This window comes from Podarcis liolepis (genome assembly GCF_965112155.1).
Source record: "Podarcis liolepis genome assembly, chromosome: 4".
Lineage (NCBI taxonomy): Eukaryota > Metazoa > Chordata > Lepidosauria > Squamata > Lacertidae > Podarcis > Podarcis liolepis.
Window position 1 is genome coordinate 56,715,011 of NC_139558.1, and position 22,299 is coordinate 56,737,309.

Below are 22,299 nucleotides of genomic sequence, written 5' to 3' on the forward strand. Positions count from 1 at the left end.
TGGCTGTCCCTTGATAAGATGGATTCTGCGTCTTCCAGTGTTGTGAATTTGTGTTTGAAATGATGCACACCTTGTGTGTATGCTAGCACTGGGAGAATATATGTACACAAATAGTAATGAATGATAATCCTTCTCCAGCTAAAGCTTTTCGCCAGGAACAATGTGAAGCAAGAAACGGTTACCAGTCCGATGCAAAAGGTGTCAAAACCTTTGTAGAATGGGTCCCCAAGTATGCAGGAGTGCTGCCAGGAGACGTTTGCAAGCTCACTTGTCGAGCCAAAGGAACTGGCTACTATGTAGTTTTCTCTCAAAAGGTAAGTGTAGTTTCAATAACTGCTTCTCTCTCAGATATCAAAATATTTGTGTTATGAATAGCAGGGATGTCCCAGGTCTGTTTAAGCTGAAAGATTTTATATATCCAAATCTTCAACAGCTCCTGGCCAAGCTGTTGCTTCTTCTCTCTCTCTCTCTCCTGACAGATCTGGCAAGCCCCAGATAATATGCTAAGCCAAACCTTGTTTTAACTAAGCATGGTGCAGTAGCAAAAAGAACCAGGGAAGGGCAAAGGGGCTACTAGCTGTTATTTGTGAACCTGCATGCTCACACAGTTTTACGAAGCCAATCTTTGGCTTAGCATGCTGTGGAAATCAGACTATATACATGGGTAAAAGACCTTCTTTGAATTCTGTGGTTTTACATATGTAAAGGGACCCCTGACCATTAGGTCCAGTTGTGGCCGACTCTGGGGTTGCGGCGCTCATCTCGCTTTATTGGCCGAGGGAGCCGGCGTTTGTCATCAGACAGCTTCCGGGTCATGTGGCCAGCATGACTAAGCCACTTCTGGCGAACCAGAGCAGTGCACGGAAACGCCGTTTACCTTCCTGTCAGAGCAGTACCTATTTATGTACTTGCACTTTGATGTGTTTTCGAACTGCTAGGTTGGCAGGAGCTGGGACTGAGCAATGGAAGCTCACCCCGTTGCAGGGATTCGAACCGCCGACCTTCTGATCGGCAAGTCCTAGGCTCTGTAGTTTAACCCACAGCACCACCCGTGTCAGGACATGATAACAATCATCTGTTCCTTAGCAGGTCTTAAAATTAGGTAAATACAACAAATGACATAGTACACCATGTCACGACTCCTCCAACCATGCTTTTTTGTCAACATTGTTTGGTTGGCGAACTGCATCACAAAATTCAGATGACTGCGAATTTGAAAACACAGCTGTGCTTCATTCTTGATACTGTTTTGGAAAGTATGAATTTGACAGATTCAGCTTTAAATGCAAACTGAATTGAATTCCTGCCATCCCTGATCTTGAGCTTCCCAAAAAGTTAAGAATGTTCACTAAGAAATCATCCAGAAATGAATCTTAAAACTGTAGTTTTAACCATCAGTGACTTCATCCAACAGGTGACTGATGGAACGGAATGCAGGCCATACAGTAATTCAGTCTGTGTCCGCGGCAAATGTGTGAGAACAGGATGTGATGGCATTATTGGCTCAAAGCTGCAGTATGATAAATGTGGAATCTGTGGCGGAGACAATTCCAGCTGCACAAAAATAATGGGAACCTTTAATAAAAAAAGGTAAGAATTCTGATCACAGCTATTGTTTTGCAAGCTGAATTGTTTGTTGCAATGGTGAAAGCTAATTATATAGGGTTCAGTGAAATACAGTGTTGAATAGCAAATTTGTATGGCAAAAATACAGCCAAGAGTACCTCATCTTCCACTGGAAAGGTCTCACAGGTGCTGCTGCACATTCAAACATAGAGTGTGTATCAGATGTGTAACAGAACTCATATATAGCAGATAGCAGAGCTTCCACCACTAAGCTGCTTTCCACCAATTTAACACACACACTCTTAACAAAATAGAGATTTTGTTTTCACTCAACGTTTTCTACCTACAGCGAAGGCATTTGTTATCGGCAAGTAAGTATGCCACTTGATTAGGTTGGCTTGTTTGCTAGATATTCCTACCTTTCTAATAATATTTCTAATAACTGATTGGTGGTAACTACCTTGCACAACCAAGTTACCACTGCTCTCAAACTGTGTATATTATATTATATTATATTATATTATATTATATTATATTATATTATATTATATTATATTATATTATATTATATTATATTATTATTGTGTGGATACTTCACCCTTTTTTGTTCCTGACCAGACTGAGCATTTCAACTATATTTCAAATTTCACATTTTAAATATATAAGACCTCACTTAATGTCAGGTTTCCTGTTATGAAACTCACTCATATATAACACGACTGACACATGAGAGTAATAATTCTTCAAAAAGCAATAGAAATTATACTGTGTAAAATGTATTAGTTAAATGTTACCACTAGAGATAGGTGAGCTTCCAAAGTGGCTTTTGGATTAACTCAGAAATTAATATTAGTCAAAAATCAATACTAATACAAAAAGATACTAGTCTCCAATAATTATTTTTCACAGGGATTATGAATTAAATAATCAAAATTAGTATTACCATTATTACTTTGTGTACGCTTAATTTTAATTTTCATTCAGTTGTATTTTTTTCATTTCTTTAAAAAGCAGGGGGAGAACTCGGGTATATTTTCCAAATTAACCCCACATCTTTTACCTGTCCCCATACAAGCTTGCTCTATTAGTGTCATTTCATGACATTTAATAGGGGGAAATTAAGAAGACAGGGAAGCTGGTATTTCTTCTCCCATTCAAATTTTAATAAGGTGGTTCTAGAGGGTGTAACCTTTACCTCTTCTTGGAAGTAATTTAACTTAGTTTAATCAAGTCCAAAAAATTCTTTCTGAAGCCTCAAATAGTTTTCAATTAAGTTTTACTTAGACCTACAAAACGTGATGAACTACTTAGCTGTGTTCAATGGGTCTATGAGTAAAGTTTAGTTGACTATCACCCTATTTCTCGTCATCACGTTTGTGATATCATATTTCAACAAATGCTGATAAAGTGAGATAAGTGGGATGCTTTCATTGGCTTCAGCAGAATTTGAATTAGCTCATCTTCTATTGGAAATTAGAAAAGACAGATACATTTAACGCTAGACCTAGTTCATTGTCAGATAAGTGAACTACTATCAATGGCTTCAATAGGTTTCGAAAGGCTATCCATTTCTTCCTCACTAACATGTACTTTTCTTACATTTCAGTAAGGGCTACACAGATATCGTGAAAATACCAGAAGGAGCAACACACATCAAAATCCGACAGTTCAAAGCAAAAGACCAGAGTAGATTCACAGCTTACTTGGCCCTGAAAAAGAAAAATGGTGAGTACCTTGTCAATGGGAAGTACATGATCTCAACCTCAGAAACCATCATTGACCTCAACGGAACTGTCATGAACTATAGCGGCTGGAGTCACAAGGACGATTTCTTGCATGCAATGGGACATACAGGCACGAAGGAGATCCTAATTGTACAGATTCTTGCAACTGACCCAACTAAACCATTGGACGTCCGCTACAGTTTTTATGTGCCAAAGAAGCCAACCCAAATGACAAACTCTGTCACCAGCAACAGCAGCAGTAACAAACTGGCAACGCCGCTCACCCAACCCCAGTGGGTGACTGGGCCGTGGCTTTCTTGCTCTCGAACATGTGACACAGGCTGGCACACAAGAACTGTCCAGTGCAAAGACAGCAATGAAAAATTAGCTAAAGGATGTCTTCTGTCTCAGAGACCTTCAGCATTCAAGCAGTGCTTGCTCAAAAAATGTTAACCTGTGGTTCTGTCGGCTTCTTAAAAAGGAGCCTCATTAAGTCGTAGTTGACATGTTGACATAAGGTCTACCCCGGCACAGAGAAAAGCCAACACTTCAATAATGCTTTCATGTTGTCTCAAATTATGGGCAGAATCTGCCTATTTGGACCAAATGAAGATATGCACTGCTCTGAGTCTCAGTGAGGTGATCTTGATATGTCAAAGGCACTAAACATTAGTCGCTACAAGCCCTTTGTATCTGCAAATAAGAAGAGGATAAACCAGTGAATCATCTCCCTTATCTCACCTACCTCTAACACAGTATGTCCTTAGACAACTTGTCATACTTACCCACGATACCACAATAGCTTTTTTATACTATTTGTAAATATCTCTGCTTTGGTATGTCACTTTATAATCACTTGATCATCTTGTGGAAGAACAAAGGCCTTTCTATACAACACAAGTGATTGACCAAAGTATGTCTGCAGCCATTGAGGACTCCACCTTTTCAAAAATGGCTGGGGATATTTTACTGGAAAGTTAAAGAGCTTGCTGCTTTATTTAAAAAAAAAAAGATTTAATTTTTGACAAAAGGAAATGCATTTCCATCCTAGGAATTTCCTGACAAGACTGTAGTTCTGTATTAATGCCTTTCTAACCAGATATTCTCATACAAGTGGACCTCTGCAGCAAAAAGAGAGAGAGAGAGCTGCTAGTATGTATCTTGAAAATGTAAAAGGGGGGCATACTTATTTCTGTTTTAGCAAATGAGAGGGTCATGATCCAGTCCCATATGTGCATCCTTCCACTTGCAGGGAGACAGTGTGAAGGAATTCTACATGTGGGAGCAGCACATATAAGAGAGTTTGGTGAGGCACTGGATCATGCCTTCAGTGTCTTCTATCTCAAATATTCTGACACCTATTCACATCTTTCTTTTATTAGTTTCACAGTGGCTTCTACTGGAAATCTAACAATGTAGTGAATTTGTTATCTACTGAAGAAGCTATGAAGAAATCAAAATACATAGCATAGGTTTCTTGCATGTAGCAATGTATTGTCTAATACTTCTAATTTTGGGATGCATTTTTACCACTCGGACAACACCAATCCCAATGCACAGGCTCAGTTATGAACCAAGATATATTGTGCACGAACTGTCCCATTGTTGCGATGGAGCATGTGCAATCTTCTGCACATGTGGCTTGGGCCACTCCATTGAATTCTTTCAGGTGCTCCTCAAAGCTCCCATACAATTGGGGGTGCCCATGCACAATTTGTTTTAATTAGTTAATTAAAACAAAAAACAAAAAAACCCTATAAAATATATTTATTTTTTGTGACATTGCATATTTTTGTAGATTAAGGCTGCAATCCTATACCCACTTACTTGGGAGTAAGCCCCATTGAGTATAATGGGACTAGCTTCTGAGAAAATATGTACAGTATAGCTCAGCAAGGGCCATAAGAAGTGATAGCTATAGTCAGTGCTTTTGGGGGGGGGACACAGGGGTACACATACCCCTAAACATTTTGTGAATATAAGTTTAGCCTCATTGAGGGGCAGTATTTCAATATGAGTAGGAAAATGAGAGTATCCCTAAACATTTTAGGGGGGGGGAGCACTGGCTATAGTCAATATTCTGAAGAGTATTTCCACCAATAAAAGGGTGCAATTTTTTCCAGGGCATAGGCAAATAAATTTTCCATTTTAGAAAGGTAACATAAATACCTCAATCTGAAATGTGATGAAATTAATTGAATTTTGGATGATGTTTATATAATATGGAATATATATATATGGGTATAAAATCTCAGTAAAAGAAGATTGCCCCTCTGCTCCTAGTGCCTTCCACAAATATTGCAAGTATGGACAATTCTTGATTTTCCATTGCAATTTAGTTTTAGATTTCAGGGGAGTCAGGACTATATCTGAAAGTACCCAAGTTTAATTTTGATCTAAAGTATTTGCACTCCAGCACCAGTTCTGATGTTGTTCTGGAACAGTGGTTAGAATGCACCATTCCAAGCATTTATTTTCTAATGTAGGACGTTTTAGGGTGAATAGATTGTTAAACCACTCCCATTTATATAGGCCAGGAGTAGGAAACCCTGTGGCCCTCTAGAAAACTATGTGTTTGCATTCCTGTTGGCACTCCAGAACCTGTGGCATTTCAGACATCTTTCACCATCCCTGATCATTGGACATATGAACTAGGGCTGGTCAGGTTTGGTGTCCAACATCGGAAGGGCTATAGGTTGCCAACACCTGATACAAGTCCTGTTTACAGCTATTTCATTGGAGTACAGTATTACTCCCATTTATAAGTAATAGCCTGACTTGATAAGACATTATCATCAATGATGATTGACAACTGCACTTTCACATCCAGGTCAGACTGATGCCCATTAGGACTGGTAGCGCAGAAGGCAGGGAGACCAACAGTAGACAGAGACAGAGCCAACATCAGCCAGAACCAGAGCCAATGACTGGTGGAGCCAATGAATTCTCAGTATGTCTCTAGTCTCTTCTCTGTTGCATTATAAAATGGCAACACCAAGACTAACAAGGAGGAAGCTGACAGCAGCAGCACCTGCTGGACTGATTGTAGGAAGGCAGGCATTGTCCTAATTGCCCTAAAAGACCAGCCAAACAGATATGGGTTTGAAGAATGTAGGTGCATTTACTAGGTACATAATATGTTGATCCAAACAAACAGGCGTTTCCAGAAAACACATTGATCGATTAAAACAGCTGTTCTCCAGCACTGTTCTAACATATGTAATTACGCATAGCTAGTTGTGGCAGAATATGAATAGGGTTGTGCATCCAGATGTAGATCAAAAGGTGCATCCCATCTGTAGCATTGCAAGGTGAATTAGCAACATCCACATTCAAATGCACGCCTCCTTTTTATGTGATTTCTGTTCAGAGAAAGAGTGACACATATGAAATACACTTCTGCAGAATGCTTCCACCTGTGACTATAGGACTAGGAGAGATATCAGTTTAGTACATTCTTTGATCCACTTTCTGTTCCAAATTATAGAGGTCCCCTGACTTTAAACAGTTCTCATGCCATTAAACAAATTCTGATCTTATGTGCATAATCAAGGAGATAGAGCTTTCTATCTATAAAAGATGTAGCTCTTTCTTCAGTGATCTTGGGATGTGATCGGCTTTTTTTAACTGAAAGAAAGGGCAGTGCAGAGATTTTTTTTAAAAAAACCAGGAAATGAACTTCAGGCTGGTGCCAATCTTCAATATTTAATCTTTTTATATTAACTGAAGAATCAATCATATTTGGCACCATGTCCAGGATCACCTTTCAGTACTTGCCTAAATTCTTTATGAGCAGAGGCCTGAGGTGCTTGAACATTATGGGTTATATCCAGGGCTTTTTCCAGCTGGAACTGGCTGGAACTCAGTTCTGGCTCCTTTCAAGTGGGTGCCATTGCCATTACAAAGCAACAAGGGAGGTGCTCTTGGTGAGTTCCAGCATCTCTTTCTCTAGAAAAAAAGAACTGGTTAGATCAGTGAATCAATGCTCCTATATTCTAGGGTTGATGAACCTGTAGCCATCCAGATGTTGTTGGACTTCAGATCCCATCAGCCCCAATTAGCATGGCCGATGGTCAGGGATGAAGGAAGTGATAGCCCAACAACATGTGTAGGGCCACAGGTTCCCCATCCCTGCCTTACACTCTAGTTTTCCCAAGCAATAGTATAGGAAACGTTTAACTGAAAGTAGTCCCTTCAAGAGCAGGAAAGGGAAAACTCAAAAGAAGCAACTGAATCCAGTAAGCTAAATGCAGAGATTGTGTACTCCTATACATGTAGTAATCCTATACATGTAGAAGTGTGTGTGATTGAGTTCCATGAAGCCAACTTCCTAGTAAGCATGTTTAGGATCACTGCCATCATGGTCTAAGTTACATGGGCACATGTAAGTTACTCAAACTCAGGTAAAATCATGGAAAAAACTGAATTTTAGTTTCCTTATTATAGCATGATCCTAGGACATGTGTGACATTTGGTAAGCACAGTACACTTTGGCAAGAAATAAAAAAGGCAAAATTAAGGAGAACTGTGTGTTTGCCCTTTTCCTGCCCCCTTCCCACCTCTCTTGCTCTCTTCCACATTGCTTTCTGCACTCATAAATGTGAAACTGGTGCCAATTGTGTCACTTTATAGTTTCTGACTATGTTTGAAGCAGGTCAGTGCCAGAGACTCAAATCTAGTCACCACCTGATGTACTGTTTGGTTATTCAGATTTTCTCTTGAGAATTCTACTAGCTTGAATGGGAGCGTATCCACTGCTAAAATCACAACTGGTGCCATGATTCAGTGCATCTCTGTACAGTGAAGGCTAACTTTCCAAATAATCCTTTACACTAGAAAGCTGTAATCCTCAAACCACATGCTGTCACTGTATGAAACCTATTGGGTGGTTTAAAGATTGAATAAGGCTGAATGGAGTAACTTTTCCATGGAAATAGTTTATCCTATGGGGAAGGAGTGGGGAAAGATGTTGGTAACTGATCACAGATGTAAAAAGAAAAGAAGAAAATTAAAAATTAAAAAAGAAAAAAGTAAAAAAGCAACATAGCACTGAAAAATAAATAATTTATTGTTTTTACAAATTGGTATGTGAATGGATGTAATGAATTTATTTATTCTTATTTAACATGAAATGCCAATTGTGAAAATTCTTCTATATTTAAATTGTTTTGCTATCACTTCTTTGTCTGTCTTTCCCTCTTTTTTCCCTTTAATTTATGCCTTATATTTGAATGGAAAGTACTATGTGAATTTATCAGCACGCAGCACTGGTTGCTTTTATATTGTTTTTGTTTGATTTATCTGGAGCGTGTGTGTATGTGAATGTGGTGCATGCATGTGAGAGTATGGTTAATAGTACAAATAAATATACTTGGGTGAATGGCTGTGCGGGTGTTATCACATAAACATACAGAATGCACATGCATCCATACAGATATGTGTCTGTATATGTATACTGATATATTTTGTAACCATGGCTTTTCTTTTCCTTGCAGCTACCTTGCATTGCATTATTTTCAAAGCTTGTAGTTACAGGGTGCAGACACAGGTTTAAGTATTGTATAAGAACCTTCGCCCATCACCTCATTCTTGTACCTCCATCTACCCAAGGCCTGATTTCAAACATTATTTCTGCAGCTTCCTCTATAGCTTCCTTTGGGATGTCATGGAGAAGCTGTTTGTGCGAAGTAACTCTCTTGTGGTTCCCCTTTAACCATACCTGCAGCTTCTTTGAAAATGATGGGTTTTGGTGTTTTGACATTAGTGGGTCCCTTACCATAAATGGCTTCCCATGTAGGTGGTATCTAGGCAGTTCCCCATTTAATTTGTAGTTGTGCTGCAAAAAATAATGTCTGGGTTTGTCTTGCAAGCTCACTTTGATCTGTTTGCACTAGTGGTATGACAAACTAATCACACAAACCATTTTCCATGGGTAGAAGGCTGCCAGAGAAAAAGCAGAGTTACCACAGAGATGGCAATCAGTCTCATTCATTTGATATCTCATGTTACGGACAGTCAAGAGCCTCAAAATCAATAGGGCCTAAGCATATATTCATCATTGTAATACATGTTTATTTCAGTGGGACTTGAATAAGACTGTAGTAAATAGCTGGTGGTCCTAAAATGCACTTCATGTGCACAGCCAGGCATCTGATTCAATGTTCTTTGCATTTTGAGCTGAACACGCATAAATCCTAAAATACATGGTTCATAATTTAGTATGCAAAGGTATGATGGGGCACCTGAGGTTTTCTGGAGACTCCACAGTACCAAAACCCAGAACCAAATGGGTTTCACTCATCCATCCACCTTCCCGCTGCTTCTAGTGAAGCAGTATATACAAGAACTGTTACTCTTTCTTCCTGCAAAGAGCTTCAGGTAACCTGAAGATTGGGGAAAACATCAGTAGCTCAGCCCTGGAGAAGCAAGTACTAGCTTTGGCATGTCCTCAGTGGAAGCAGAAGCCTGAGGATGAAGAAAACATACTGGGTCATATTTCTGGATGTGAAAGTACCAATGCATTGAGAATGCAAAAGCAACTAAATAAATCAGTATTACCGAGACAACTGGCTTGTGAAACCAACTTTTCATAAACCATACTATAAATCCTGCAATCCTAAGCCTATTTACCTGGGAGTAAATCCTATTTAACTCAATGGGACTTCCAAGTAGGAATGTATAGATTACACTGTCAGTCCAGAATAATTTTGGAACCACCTTACTTGTTTAAAGGCCCCTTCAGTGGTGCATATCAGAAACACAAAACAAAAATTACACCAACCATATTAGTGATTCTGAAATGTATTTAATCTCTTCAGGTTGGAAGCCATTGTCTTTTGCCAACTAGTAACAGATGGTTGTTCCATCCAAACGGTTACAACATATTACTGGTGCATCCAGCTACAACATCTGAAACATTTTTAATGACCAAAAGTCCTAGGAGCTGCCACTACAGCACATATATAACAACAGGTGAATTTTGTGAAGTAGCTGAAGAAACCAGATGGCTTCACTAGATGCACAACAGAAAAGTTCAGACACTTATTTAATACTATGAATAATTCCACACTGATCATTTTGCTGACAATTCTTCCAAAACAAGTTTTTCGATTTCCTTCTTAACAACAGCATGGTAGAAATATGTAATGCCATCTATTTATGGAATTCTAGCAACCACCCTGCACAGCTAGAGAGAGAGAGAAAGAGTGCAATACCAAAATTTCAATCTAGTTACAAAGCATTTTTCAGTATGTAGCATACAAGTTAAGAAAGTGTGTGTCTTTTATTAGCTTTCCCTTCTATGTACCATTTTATGTTGTTTTCCAACTGCTACTCAGTCAGTTTTACAATTCAGTTGTTTTAGCCCTAGCGAATGACTTCTGATGTTCAGGTTTCGCCGCTGTACTGACCTATTGATTACTTTTATCCTTGAATGTGTAAACTCAGTTGCTTTAGAATGTGAAAGGCATTCAAGGGCAGGCACTCTCAATTCTCAATACTTCTAACTCAATAACAAATTGGGAAATAAATGTTCATGTCTGTTACACTGGATTCAGTGAAGCAATCTAAGCAAGTGTGGTGTCTATTGTAACAGGTGACGGTTACAGATTAACACCCCAAAAATACCAGATATTTTGCTAGTAACTTGTAGTCAGAAATCACTTAGCCTAATGCTCCTGCTCCCTGAACTCTTAATTCAAAGCTGAGATGCAACAAACGAATGCCGGAAAATGTGTTTTCATGCCAGCTGAAGACATTTATGTACAACTAAATAATTAGGTGTGTGTGTGTGTGTGTGTGTGTGTGTGTGTGCAGATTCATGTATAAAATACGTGCTGTATATGGATGATCAAGGCGATGAACATCAGCCTTTACCAGCTTGGAACCCTCTACCTGTTTTCAACTACAGCTCCCATCAGTCCTAGTCATCCCAGCCAATGGGTTTGGAGTCGTAGCCCAAAATATCTGAAAGGCACCAAGTTGCCAAAGGCTGGCCTATTTAATTATTGGGTACATAGTGTGCATCTATTACTTCCACTACATCAGTCTATAGCCAGAATAACTTCACCAGAGTTAACAATTTACATCATTATATATGTGAATTTAATGCAAATTTGATATATTATACTATAAAACATAATGGCACTTCACAGCAAAACCCATTCAAAACACATGGTAAACTGCCCCATCGAATGCTATACTAAACATCCATGCACCCGAGAAATGTTGGTTCAATCAATTTTAACCTTGCTACAGATAAATAAACTTTGGGGTGGGGGAGTGAACAAACATGTAAGAGAGAAAAGGCTGGGCTACACTAGGACTCCATAGAATAATAATAATTAAAAAAAAAACTAGCAGAGATCTTGCTGTTGGAAGATGACTTAAAAGCCAGTAGGTTCGGTCTGGCTGTACCAACAGGACACATTGCACTAAAATACAGGCAGCCAGTCTATGGCCTGTGTGCTCCATGGCCCTGCTTGACACCATTTCTGGCACACATACCAAGAAAGTTGGCCATCATGGCACTAAAGCACCACAGCTTTTTTTTCCATTTAAAGTTGCTGATGAAGGAAAACTCCACAACTGCTCTGAGCAATGAATTCCACAGGCCAACTGTCCTTTACTTATAAAACCTTGTTGCATACTGATTTCTCTTTACCCTTGCCTCCCTGCAGTGTTTTCTGTATACTAAACATGTCTTTTGACAGTGCAGTGACCAAAGCTGGACAGTAACTCCAGCTGAGAACCAATACTGCTAACTATAATGGTGCTATAAATTCCTGGGTCTTTCATATGAATCTGCTGTTAATGCCAACCAAAATGATTTTTATTTTTTTGCATTTCCTGGCCTTATAGTAAACACCTCATTATTGAATGTTAGTGTGGCCGTTGTGTTCTGTAATACCTTGCACTAGATGTTTTAGACATTTATTGGTAATGTAAGTACACCTTAGGAAACTGATGTGTGTGTTGCCAGCTTTTGGTCTTTTGTTGGAAAAATGCCTTACCATAGTGAATTAACACTGGAGAACACTGCAGTGTCAGCCATTGTACAAGATTTGTATTGTACTATGAAACATTAAAGGCCAGCGCCTTGAAACTATACAACTATGATGACCAATGTATAAGAGACCAGTTGTGATCTTAACTGATTTTGTGGCTTCAGTTGAAGTAATAAACTGTGTCATGGGCTTGACTAGTTCCTGTAGATTTTGTCTTTCCATTCCTCCAACCAGCAGCCTTAACCAGAGACTGGGTTGTTTCTTTTCTGCAAGGTTCAGTGAGGTGGCTGTTCATGTACATAAATAGATGTGCATTTAAAAAAAGGTGCTTTTTACTTATAGAAGGAGTGGAGGGAGGTTCACCTAAGCTCCACCCAGTGAAACTGGTTATCAGTATAACTTTCCTTAGTGGTAGTAAAGGGGGTAAGGAAACTCAAAAATATTTGAAATCTTCACTCACCACCCCTGAATTCAGAATGATGTTATTCTTCAAAAGGTTTTTAGCTGACATTTAGATGAGAAGCTTACAAATTCAATTAATATTAATGAGAAAGGGCAAAATTTTAACCGCCCCGCCCCCCCAAATTGCTCTCTCTCCATTCTGGAATGTTGTGTTGTTCTTCAACAGATTTCATATTTGGGGTGGATATATATTATATATAGTCAGAAAATAGCAAAGTAAATGTCCCTCCCCCTTGAATCTGCCTACATAATTTTTAATATAGCTGTCCATAGTATGAGCTATAGTATGATGACACAAGAGAGAGACACAGATAGGCTACCAAACAATAATTTTCTTCCACACAGCACTGAAAGCTTTGATTTGCCCAGGAAAGTAGTCCATAGAGAATATTTTACTGTGCTGTAATATTTTTTTCCAAAAATAACAGGGTTACACCTATGCAATGTGGGTTGAGTAAAAATTCTTTCCCAAGTCCCAGTTCTATTTATGTGGCAAATTGAGAACTGCTACCCATCCAGTTGCTTTCAAGCCAGCATCTCATTTGAAGTCGGTGTTGTCCTTTTTAGTTACAGCCCTGTTCATTCCTTATAATAAGGTGGAAATGGAAAGAAGAACAGCTGCCTAGGGTCTTGTTGCAATCGCCACATATTATCTATACCTGTGGATACAGCTTTCTTTGATAGGAATCTAAGCTATGAAAAGATTTTGAGAGAAAATACCAGGAGGACATTGCATTCCAATACACAGAGCTATAAATCTGGCTTCCCCTCTTCAACAGAAAAAAAGGGAAACCGTGGGTGGTGTTTTTCAATTTTTATATTATTATTTTTGTAAACCTCAGTCTCTTGAAATCAGTAGTCAGATGTCAGTGTGGGGTTTCCCCCCCCCCCTTGAACTACTAAATGCTTTTAGAGTTAGTTCATTTTCTATACATAAATGTTTGCCCCAAACGTAACTGAAAGTTACAAGCAAATGTGTTTAACAATACCCCAGTGGTGTTCTTTTAAAAGACAGGTGGGTAGCTGCTTTGGGATGGAAAAAAATTAAGAGGGAAGGGAAAGGAGCTATTTAATCCTTCCTGCATGCCAAATCTCACCCACAAAGACATCCCTCCTCCCTCTCATACACACTCCTGTTTCATTAGTGAAAAGGATACATGTGTGTTTCTAGAATGTGGGTGGGGTGGTTTGATGTTGATGGGGAAAGAGTTTTTTTAAAGGCTTGGGTGGGAACCCTTTTTCTGAATTTGTCTAGTTTTTTGTCCAGGGCATCACATCTCTAAGGTAAAGGTAAAGGGACCCTTGACCATTAGGTCCAGTCGTGACCGACTCTGGGGTTGCGGCGCTCATCTTGCTTTAGTGGCCAAGGCAGCCAGCGTACAGCTTCCAGGTCATGTGGCCAGCATGACTAAGCCACTTCTGGTGAACCAGAGCAGTGCACGGAAACACCATTTACCTTCCCGCCGGAGTGGTACCTATTTATCTAATTGCACTTTGATGTGCTTTTGAACTGCTAGGTTGGCAGGAGCAGGGACCAAGCAACGGGAGCTCACCCCATCATGGGGATTCTAACCGCCGACCTTCTGATCGACAAGTCTGTGGTTTAACCCACAGCGCCACCCACTTCCCTAGTAACAAATAAACTGCAATGCAGTATTGCCAATGTAATAATACCACCTACAAAATATATACATTATTTTAGAGAGCTGTCAAAAAGGTTGTGGACATGGAAACAAAGTCCTCCAGGGAGTTCTGCTTCTGCTTCTACACTTTTGTCATCTCTCTCCTCCAACAGCCTAATGGATAGCTGCTGCTACCAGTTCTGCTCATATTAAAGACAAGACTAGAAGTAATGGCTTCCAGAGTATGGATTCCCCCTGCTGATCATGCAAATCATTGTCATTTATTTACAAACCACTTTTTTATTTAAGAAAGACCCACAAAGTGCTGGACAATGTTAAAAGATAATGCAATAAAAATACAAGATGCAAAACTGAGACCCTAGACATGAGTGTGTGTTTATTATTTACTAAATTTCTATATCACCCTTCATCAGAGGATCACAGGATGGTTTACATTATAAAACCACAAAAATAACCATAGTAACAAACAAAAGCAATAACCACCCCACACACAGTTTAAAAAGCAATAGATGGTTTAATTACCCAAAGGTCTGGGAGATGAATGTTTCTGCCTGGTGCCTGAAGATATGTAACGCTGGCTCTAAGCATACTAACTTTAGTAGAAGACAACATTAAATAACAAAGACAAGGCATTTGTCCTGAACTGAAATGGTTTGGCCCTACTTTCTTGAAGTATAGTCACTTAACTTGCTGCATATACCTGTACAGCTGGATGCCGGCCTGCTCATCTTTTTGGCCAAACTCCTGAATGTGGGTGTTCTGTTGTCACATGCAGTACAGTTTGTTATCTCTGCATCATCATCGTTTTTTGCCCCTTCAAATAAACAGTTATGTGCTGATGTGCACATAAAATAGCACTATGATTTGATTTCTTGACCTGCAATAATATGCAGCAGATCTAATTCCCGAGACACATCAAACGGAAGCAAAATGGCTGAATAACTCAAATCACATGACGACCTACTTTCAACCACTAATTGGCTGGAATGTTTTCATGAAACTTAGGAATTTTCCTTTAGAGCTGTCTTAATATACACACATTCAAATACTAAGTAGCAAAAGGTTTCCCTGTCACTATTTAGAAACATTCACCTCATCAACTTATGCCAGCATCTCTATTTATTAACAGCTTCCTCATTCTGTTAACTCCAGTGCATTCTCCCCAATGAGAACTCATCTCCCTCAGCACACTCTTTCCTAGTTGCCTGCTAATCCAAAAACAAATTCAGATGACAAACCACCTACACCCCACTTCAAAATGCCTTTTGTGCAACATCCTCAGATACTTTTACCCCCAGCTAGAAAGGACCTCTCTCCCCACCCACATTTTCAAGGGTCAGGTTTTTGTATGCCTTGTGGCTTTTCCAAGGCTGTGGCTCACAGGACTGGGCAAGTCTGAAATACTTTATTTAACAATAACAGTAGCTGCAGCTATTTCAGTTTTATCACCCAACCCAAATATCATTACTATTTGGAATTACTGTCCAGATATCAGCCAAGGCAACTTATTGCAAAACAGGCTGATTTGAACTAGCAGTCCTAGCAGTTAAACAAATTTCTCGAGAAGGCAGTAACACTTTTCATATTTGTAGAAATGTCAAGCTTTCAACACTGTAGGGATCAAAGCCGAACTTAATTAGACAATTAAAGTTATTTCCTCTTTAACTGAACTGTGCAGTATGGAGACATGCATACAGCTGATGCACATGTAACACATTTCCCCAAAGTACCCTGGAACTGGAGTTTGTTAATGGTGCTGGGAATTGTTACTCGATGGGGAGCAAGCTACAGTTCCCAGGATTCTTTGGTGGACACCATGTTTATGTCAAACATATGGTGTGCACCAGTAAAAGCAGAATAGTTTTCTACAATTATATTTCATGCACTAAGCCACTGTTTTTACTATTTTAAAATCTCCTCTCCATGATCTTGTTTTATTCTGCATTTTCCTCAAAGCATACAATAAAAACATTGTTTTTGGAAAGTCACGAAAAAGTACATTAATAAAATTGGGAGGGCCCTCTTAGTTAAATATATAGTCAGACCAACTTTTTCTCATTTTTTACCAAAAAAACCCCACTTGTTTTCAGGTCAGGCTGTTTTAGCACATCTGCTTATTCATCTGACATCAACATGAAAGGGAAAAATGTATGTACATTTGTAAAGCAGATTTTTGTTAAATGCCTTTGGATGTTTCTGTTCAAAATGTTTAGCACATCTGATTAGAATCTGCACATGCTGACTCCAACAGTAGCAGGGCAATCCAAACCTTCTTTGGGCCAGTTCTGGCAACTTAGCCAGCCTCCTCCTAGCTTCTCATTTCATCCTACACAAGCATTACTCCACCAGTGTAGAATTGCCCCTTCTGCCTTTTCAACACAGCTGGCAGTGTAAGGCCCCCAAACAGGAAGATAAGGAGACAGTGAGGGGCTGAGCCAGCAGGGCATCCGATGGATTTCAATCTGGACCTGATCACTATGCCAGCTCCAGGCTGCTGAAGTGATCATCCTACCCATCTCCCGCACCTTCTACCCCAGCCACAGGACTATGGATGCAGCAGTTGTTCTGCCACTCCATAAAGCCCTGCTGGTCAGTGCCAGGGATTTAGATTGCCCCCTAAAACAAGAAGGACAAATGCCCACTCTGCATTTTATATACCAAAGCCTATAGGATTCTAAGAGCTGCAGAAATATATTACAGGAGGCAAAGCAAAGCCCATAGTTTCTGAAAATAGCTGAATGTTGCTACTGCAGAAATTGTTTAAGACTACATAGATTTCTTTTCTCCTTTTAAAATAAAAGACACCTCCTTCCTCAGCAAACACACTTTAGTGTGGCAAATGGAACCATAGCAACTTGCTAGGTGTCATTTTATTTTAATTCCAGCTTATCATAAGCCATTTATGAGACACCTTAGGATCCAACAGGGCTCTAGCACTACCGTGAAGCAGTGCCATACCAATGCTGAAGAAACATTAGTTCCCTTTTCGGATGTGGTGTAATGGCACTTAACAAAACTACTGTTCAGGACAACCACAAACCCAGTTGTGTTGCTATAAATCTATACATCTTATATTTAGTCTTCCCAATGAGTCTTTTCAAAGGACTGCAAAGGCAGCACAGAATGATGAACTGGAGATATTTACCATGCACACAAGATAATGCTAATGGTTGTGCATATCTGTAGGATGGCATCCTGCACACATTGCCATAGCAGACCACTGAAAATTCAAAATTAGTTAATGTTTGAAAACAATTTCGAAGATAAATGTATTATGTATTATATATATATTATGTTGTACCCCACTTTTAGACTGATTTTAATGAATAATGGGTCACCTAAATGAATGAATAAACTAAGAGAAGGATAAATGGCTCATTTCAAGGTAGTAGTTTAAAGCAATGCATAGGAGTGAGTTCAACACTCTCGTTGCTGATGTAGCTGTATATTCATGGCATTACACCAATATGGAGATGTTACTTCAGAATCAACTTTATTATACTACATTGTGTTGCAGGTTGTAGCCATCAACACATGGAAGAGAGTCAATCAAAGCATTGAGGCACACTAACAATTGTTTTGTATTTTCTCTCTCTCCAAGTTGCCTGATGAAAGGCTGATGATGTAAGCTAAGATATATTGAGGTAAATTTAGATTTCTTATATTCATTGAAAATATAGTTCATTTTGTTCTATATTAAACCTATTGCAAAGGACCACATGAGCAAATACATGCAATTCTTGTTATGGGAAAGGATAAAAGGAAAATAGAAGCTATTTCCCTTACTGAAATTAGTAGGAGAGTCTAAGGTTCATCAAAATCTTCACTCCTAGAAAAGTAGCACATGCATTTCCAAACCTGTCATTTTCCAAGAGGACTGTTTAAATTGTATTGGTTTACTACCTGACAGCTGAGACTATGATTAGAAGGTTTAATTCTAAGCTGGACTTTCCAACAGATCTAAAAATTGTCTCATTTGCTCAAGAAACTCAGAATGGAGAAATGAGAGGTAACTGATACCTTCCCCTCTACTTAGGCTTGCCATACATCAGGAAAATTCTTGACATGCCCTGGTTTTCAGGTGTAAAAATGGCACCAGAAGGAATTTTGCCGAATCTACAAAATGTCAGGGTAAACCCGAATGTATGGCAACACAGTGGAAAAAGCAGCAGAAACAATTCAAAAATCATAAAATCACTATTTTGTGGGTGTCAGGAATTTTACTTTTTGAAATACAGTGGTACCTCTGGTTAAGAACTTAATTCGTTCCGGGGGTCCATTCTTAACCTGAAACTGTTCTTAACCTGAGGTACCACTTTAGCTAATGGGGCCTCTCACTGCCACCGCACCGCTGCCACATGATTTCTGTTCTCATCCTGAACCAAAGTTCTTAACCCGAGGTACTATTTCTGGGTTAGCGGAGTCTGTAACCTGAAGCGTCTGTAACCCGAGGTACCACTGTATGGCAACCCTACCTCTACTGAAAGCCAGGCCATTTTCCTTGGCACCCTTCTAGAAGAGCCAAAACAAATAGTGTTTTCCAAGCAACAAAACCTGCAGCTGGAGTGCAATGAAAATGTGACAATCCTCAAGCAGAAGCACAAAACTGAAAACAAGGACTTCTAGATCCCTCAACCAAGTGCAAAAGAACAGCTATGGTTGCAATCCTCACCCCACTGAGAACTCACTTGAGAGAACCCCATCAACTGCAGCGGACCCTAGGTAAAGGTAAAGGTAAAGGGACCCCTGACCATTAGGTCCAGTCATGACCGACTCTGGGGTTGCGGCGCTCATCTCGCTTTATTGGCCGAGGGAGCCGGCGTACAGCTTCCGGGTCATGTGGCCAGCATGACTAAGCCGCTTCTGGTGAACCAGAGCAGCACACGGAAATGCCGTTTACCTTCCCACCGGAGCGGTACCTATTTATCTACTTGCACTTTGACGTGCTTTCGAACTGCTAGGTTGGCAGGACTGGGACCAAGCAACGGGAGCTCACCCCGTCGCGGGGATTCGAACCGCCGACCTTCTGATCGACAAGTCCTAGGCTCTGTGGTTTAACCCACAGTGCCACCTGCATCCCGGCAGCGGACCCTACCTCTGAGTAAACACGAGATTTCAAGGTACAGCAGGTGTCTTACAATCACAAACATACACACATCATCTCTAAAGGCTGTTAGATCCATTATCCACCAAAAGGGTGGCACTTTGGGCAGCACTTTGGGCTTTCCAGTTGCTGCTGATTAACATCTATCTCACAAGCCCCCTTCACATCTTAGTACACTACCCAACTGTTTTGTCTGTCGTACACAGACTGTAGTAGAAAGAAATTTAGAACACATAGTGGAGCCCTCCACATACCATATGCACACAAAGACCAGGAAGGCAGGCTGCCCTGCTATACCCAAACCAACTACAGATTAATGTCACTGATTAAAAATCACTTTAAACAAGGATTGAAATCTGAAGTTCATTCAGTCCGAGTGTGAACATATTCCTGATAGTCAAAATATTAAGCATGCCTGAAGAAAGTGAGGTCCACATTACAAAATGAGAACTCTCATATTACCAGACATTAATCTTCAGACAAATGCTACAGCTAAGAATGCAAGCTGGAGGCTCATCAAAGGGGGAAATACATCAACATTATAGTATCTGTTAGCAGAACAATCTCTATTGATGGATCAGAGTCACTGTGTAAATAGATGAAGGACAGCTGACCGGGGTCCACAGGACTAATCAAAGCAACTGTTAGTGTCAAGCAGACATTAATTTTTTTTCCAAGCATCTACGATCTAAGAAAAGAGGTAGAGATAAGGTGGAGTGTTGCATGATTATACGCTTTGAAAAATCCTTACGCTGATAGACTTTATAACAGGATCATTCTAAAGCTGAAAGACAAACTGAAATTAAAGTTCATTAATTAAGGCTAGTGGGCTATCTACTAACGTGTGCATCCTGCAAAGTTTATGAGAGAAAAATAGGGTATTAGCTTTAGGGAAATAGATAGCTACCTGAAACTAGATCAGTCTATTGGCTCATCTAGCTGAATATTGCCTATTTTGACTAGCTGTAGCCCTCCAGGATTTCAGACCTGGGTCTAACACCTGGAGATGTTGGGGACTGAACCTGTGACTTTCTGCTCTCTGCTAAACTGAAGAATCAGAATATAAGATATCTTATAATGAGGCAATAAACTAAATGAACGACTTCACCTATCTGATGAAAACTCTTACCTCAAATGAACAGTAGTAGCTAGAGGGACAATTTATAACTAAAATTGGCAGGAGAGGGAAAATATTAAGCCTCTCCTATCCACGTAATGTGCTCATGAACTGGATTGGACCCCTGCACAGCTGCTTTGTCTTGAAAATGAACATGGCCGAGATTTAGCATGCTTAACATAACATTGTTTCCTATTTATTTCCCTAATGCAACACTTGCAGCTGAATTTTCAACTACTACCTAACTTCCAAAGCATTAAACCAACATTAACATTCAACAAACTATCAAAATGCATACCCCCATTTTCAAACCCATGGGCATGCATGGATGGCAAATAGTCACATCTACAGAACTAGTAAATCTACTCAAATGTTTTGGAATATTTCCTCATCAAAATGAGCAGTTGCCTGATCTAAGTGAGCCATCTGGTGGTGTGTATTCTCATTTATATTCTCTCTTCTTTTTTTTCAAAAATAAGCTAAATGGGTAGGCACATTTCTAAATGGGTATGCATCTAGTAAATAGAATGCCACAACCACCACTTTAGTCACAATTGCCTACGCATTTGTCCACTGTGGTTTCAGACTCAAACACTTTGGACATGCATTAATTCCACATAGAAAATGTACTAAGCTCAACTTGACACCTGAATGTCTTGTGAGATCTTACATTCTGCTTACACCAAGCAACTCCACAAACTGCACAGATAGAAAGTTGGTTTATAAAACCATTTTTGAGGTAGGAAAAACTAGCACTCACTATCCACATGACAGTATCAGAGAAATTTTGGATGGAGCAAAATAGTCTCAAAAAAGATGCCAGCTCAGTGAATAAAAATGCCCTGGCGTGACACCTGAAAAAATGATAATGATGGCACCAGGCATTCCTCAAAGTGGGGAGGGGGGGACATTACTGAGAAGGCCTGTTCTCTTGTGCTTGCCCTCCCCACCTTCCTTGGGTGTGCAGAATGGTTTCTGCATAAGATCGCAGGCTGGTTCAACTGGGGAGATTTGGGTTAGCTAAACTATTTCAGGCAAAAGGCTACATTGAGCCATGACCAACCCTCTAAAAGCCCCATGGCAAAAAAAAGGCCTGGCCAAAATGAAAATATTGGCCTGAAGCAGAAAATGAATACATTTTAATTAAATGCTGAATGCATACATTAACTTACACCCTCAGTTCACCCTCTCCCTTCATTGGTCCATTAATGATTAGTCCATTAGCACCCTTCAAACTTTATTTTTATCCAAATCACTCTATTCCCATCCTTAATCCTTCCAAAATCATTCCGTTTGTATTTTATTTATTTTAGCTGATTAATTATTCTGTATCCCATCCAAAGTCAGCTGGTCCATCCTTTAATCCCCTGCCTCAAGACTCCATTAAGTGAATTAGGGAGCTGCCCCCCCCCCGCCCCGCTGCTCCAGTGCAGCAAGGATTTGCTGAGCAGTAGGGCCATCAGCCACATTCGCAGCTGGGCTGCACACACTGACTAAAGAGGGAGGCAGGGTGAGCCTGCAGCTGATGCAGCAATTAAACTCAAAGCTGTCACATGACAGGATCAGAAGCAGTCCAGCCCAGAGCCCAAGAAGCCCCACTGTGGAGTGTTCTATTAACTGCTGGGGGCAGGGATCTCACTAGCAGTGGGACTGAAAGTCAACCCCACTCCCAGCCAGA

General features: G+C 39.9%; 1 protein-coding gene across 1 annotated transcript in view; it reads left to right on the forward strand.

The window, feature by feature from the left end:
• Nucleotides 1-12,489, forward strand: part of ADAMTS5 (ADAM metallopeptidase with thrombospondin type 1 motif 5) — a 52,233-nt gene extending 39,744 nt beyond the window's left edge. Inside the window, exons 6-8 of the mRNA XM_083500343.1 lie at nt 139-314; nt 1,415-1,590; nt 3,173-12,489. Coding sequence (XP_083356469.1) covers nt 139-314; nt 1,415-1,590; nt 3,173-3,743 — 923 coding nt within the window. The 3' untranslated portion in view covers nt 3,744-12,489. The remainder of the gene's footprint in view (nt 1-138; nt 315-1,414; nt 1,591-3,172) is intronic.
• The last annotated feature ends 9,810 nt before the right edge of the window (nt 12,490-22,299 follow it).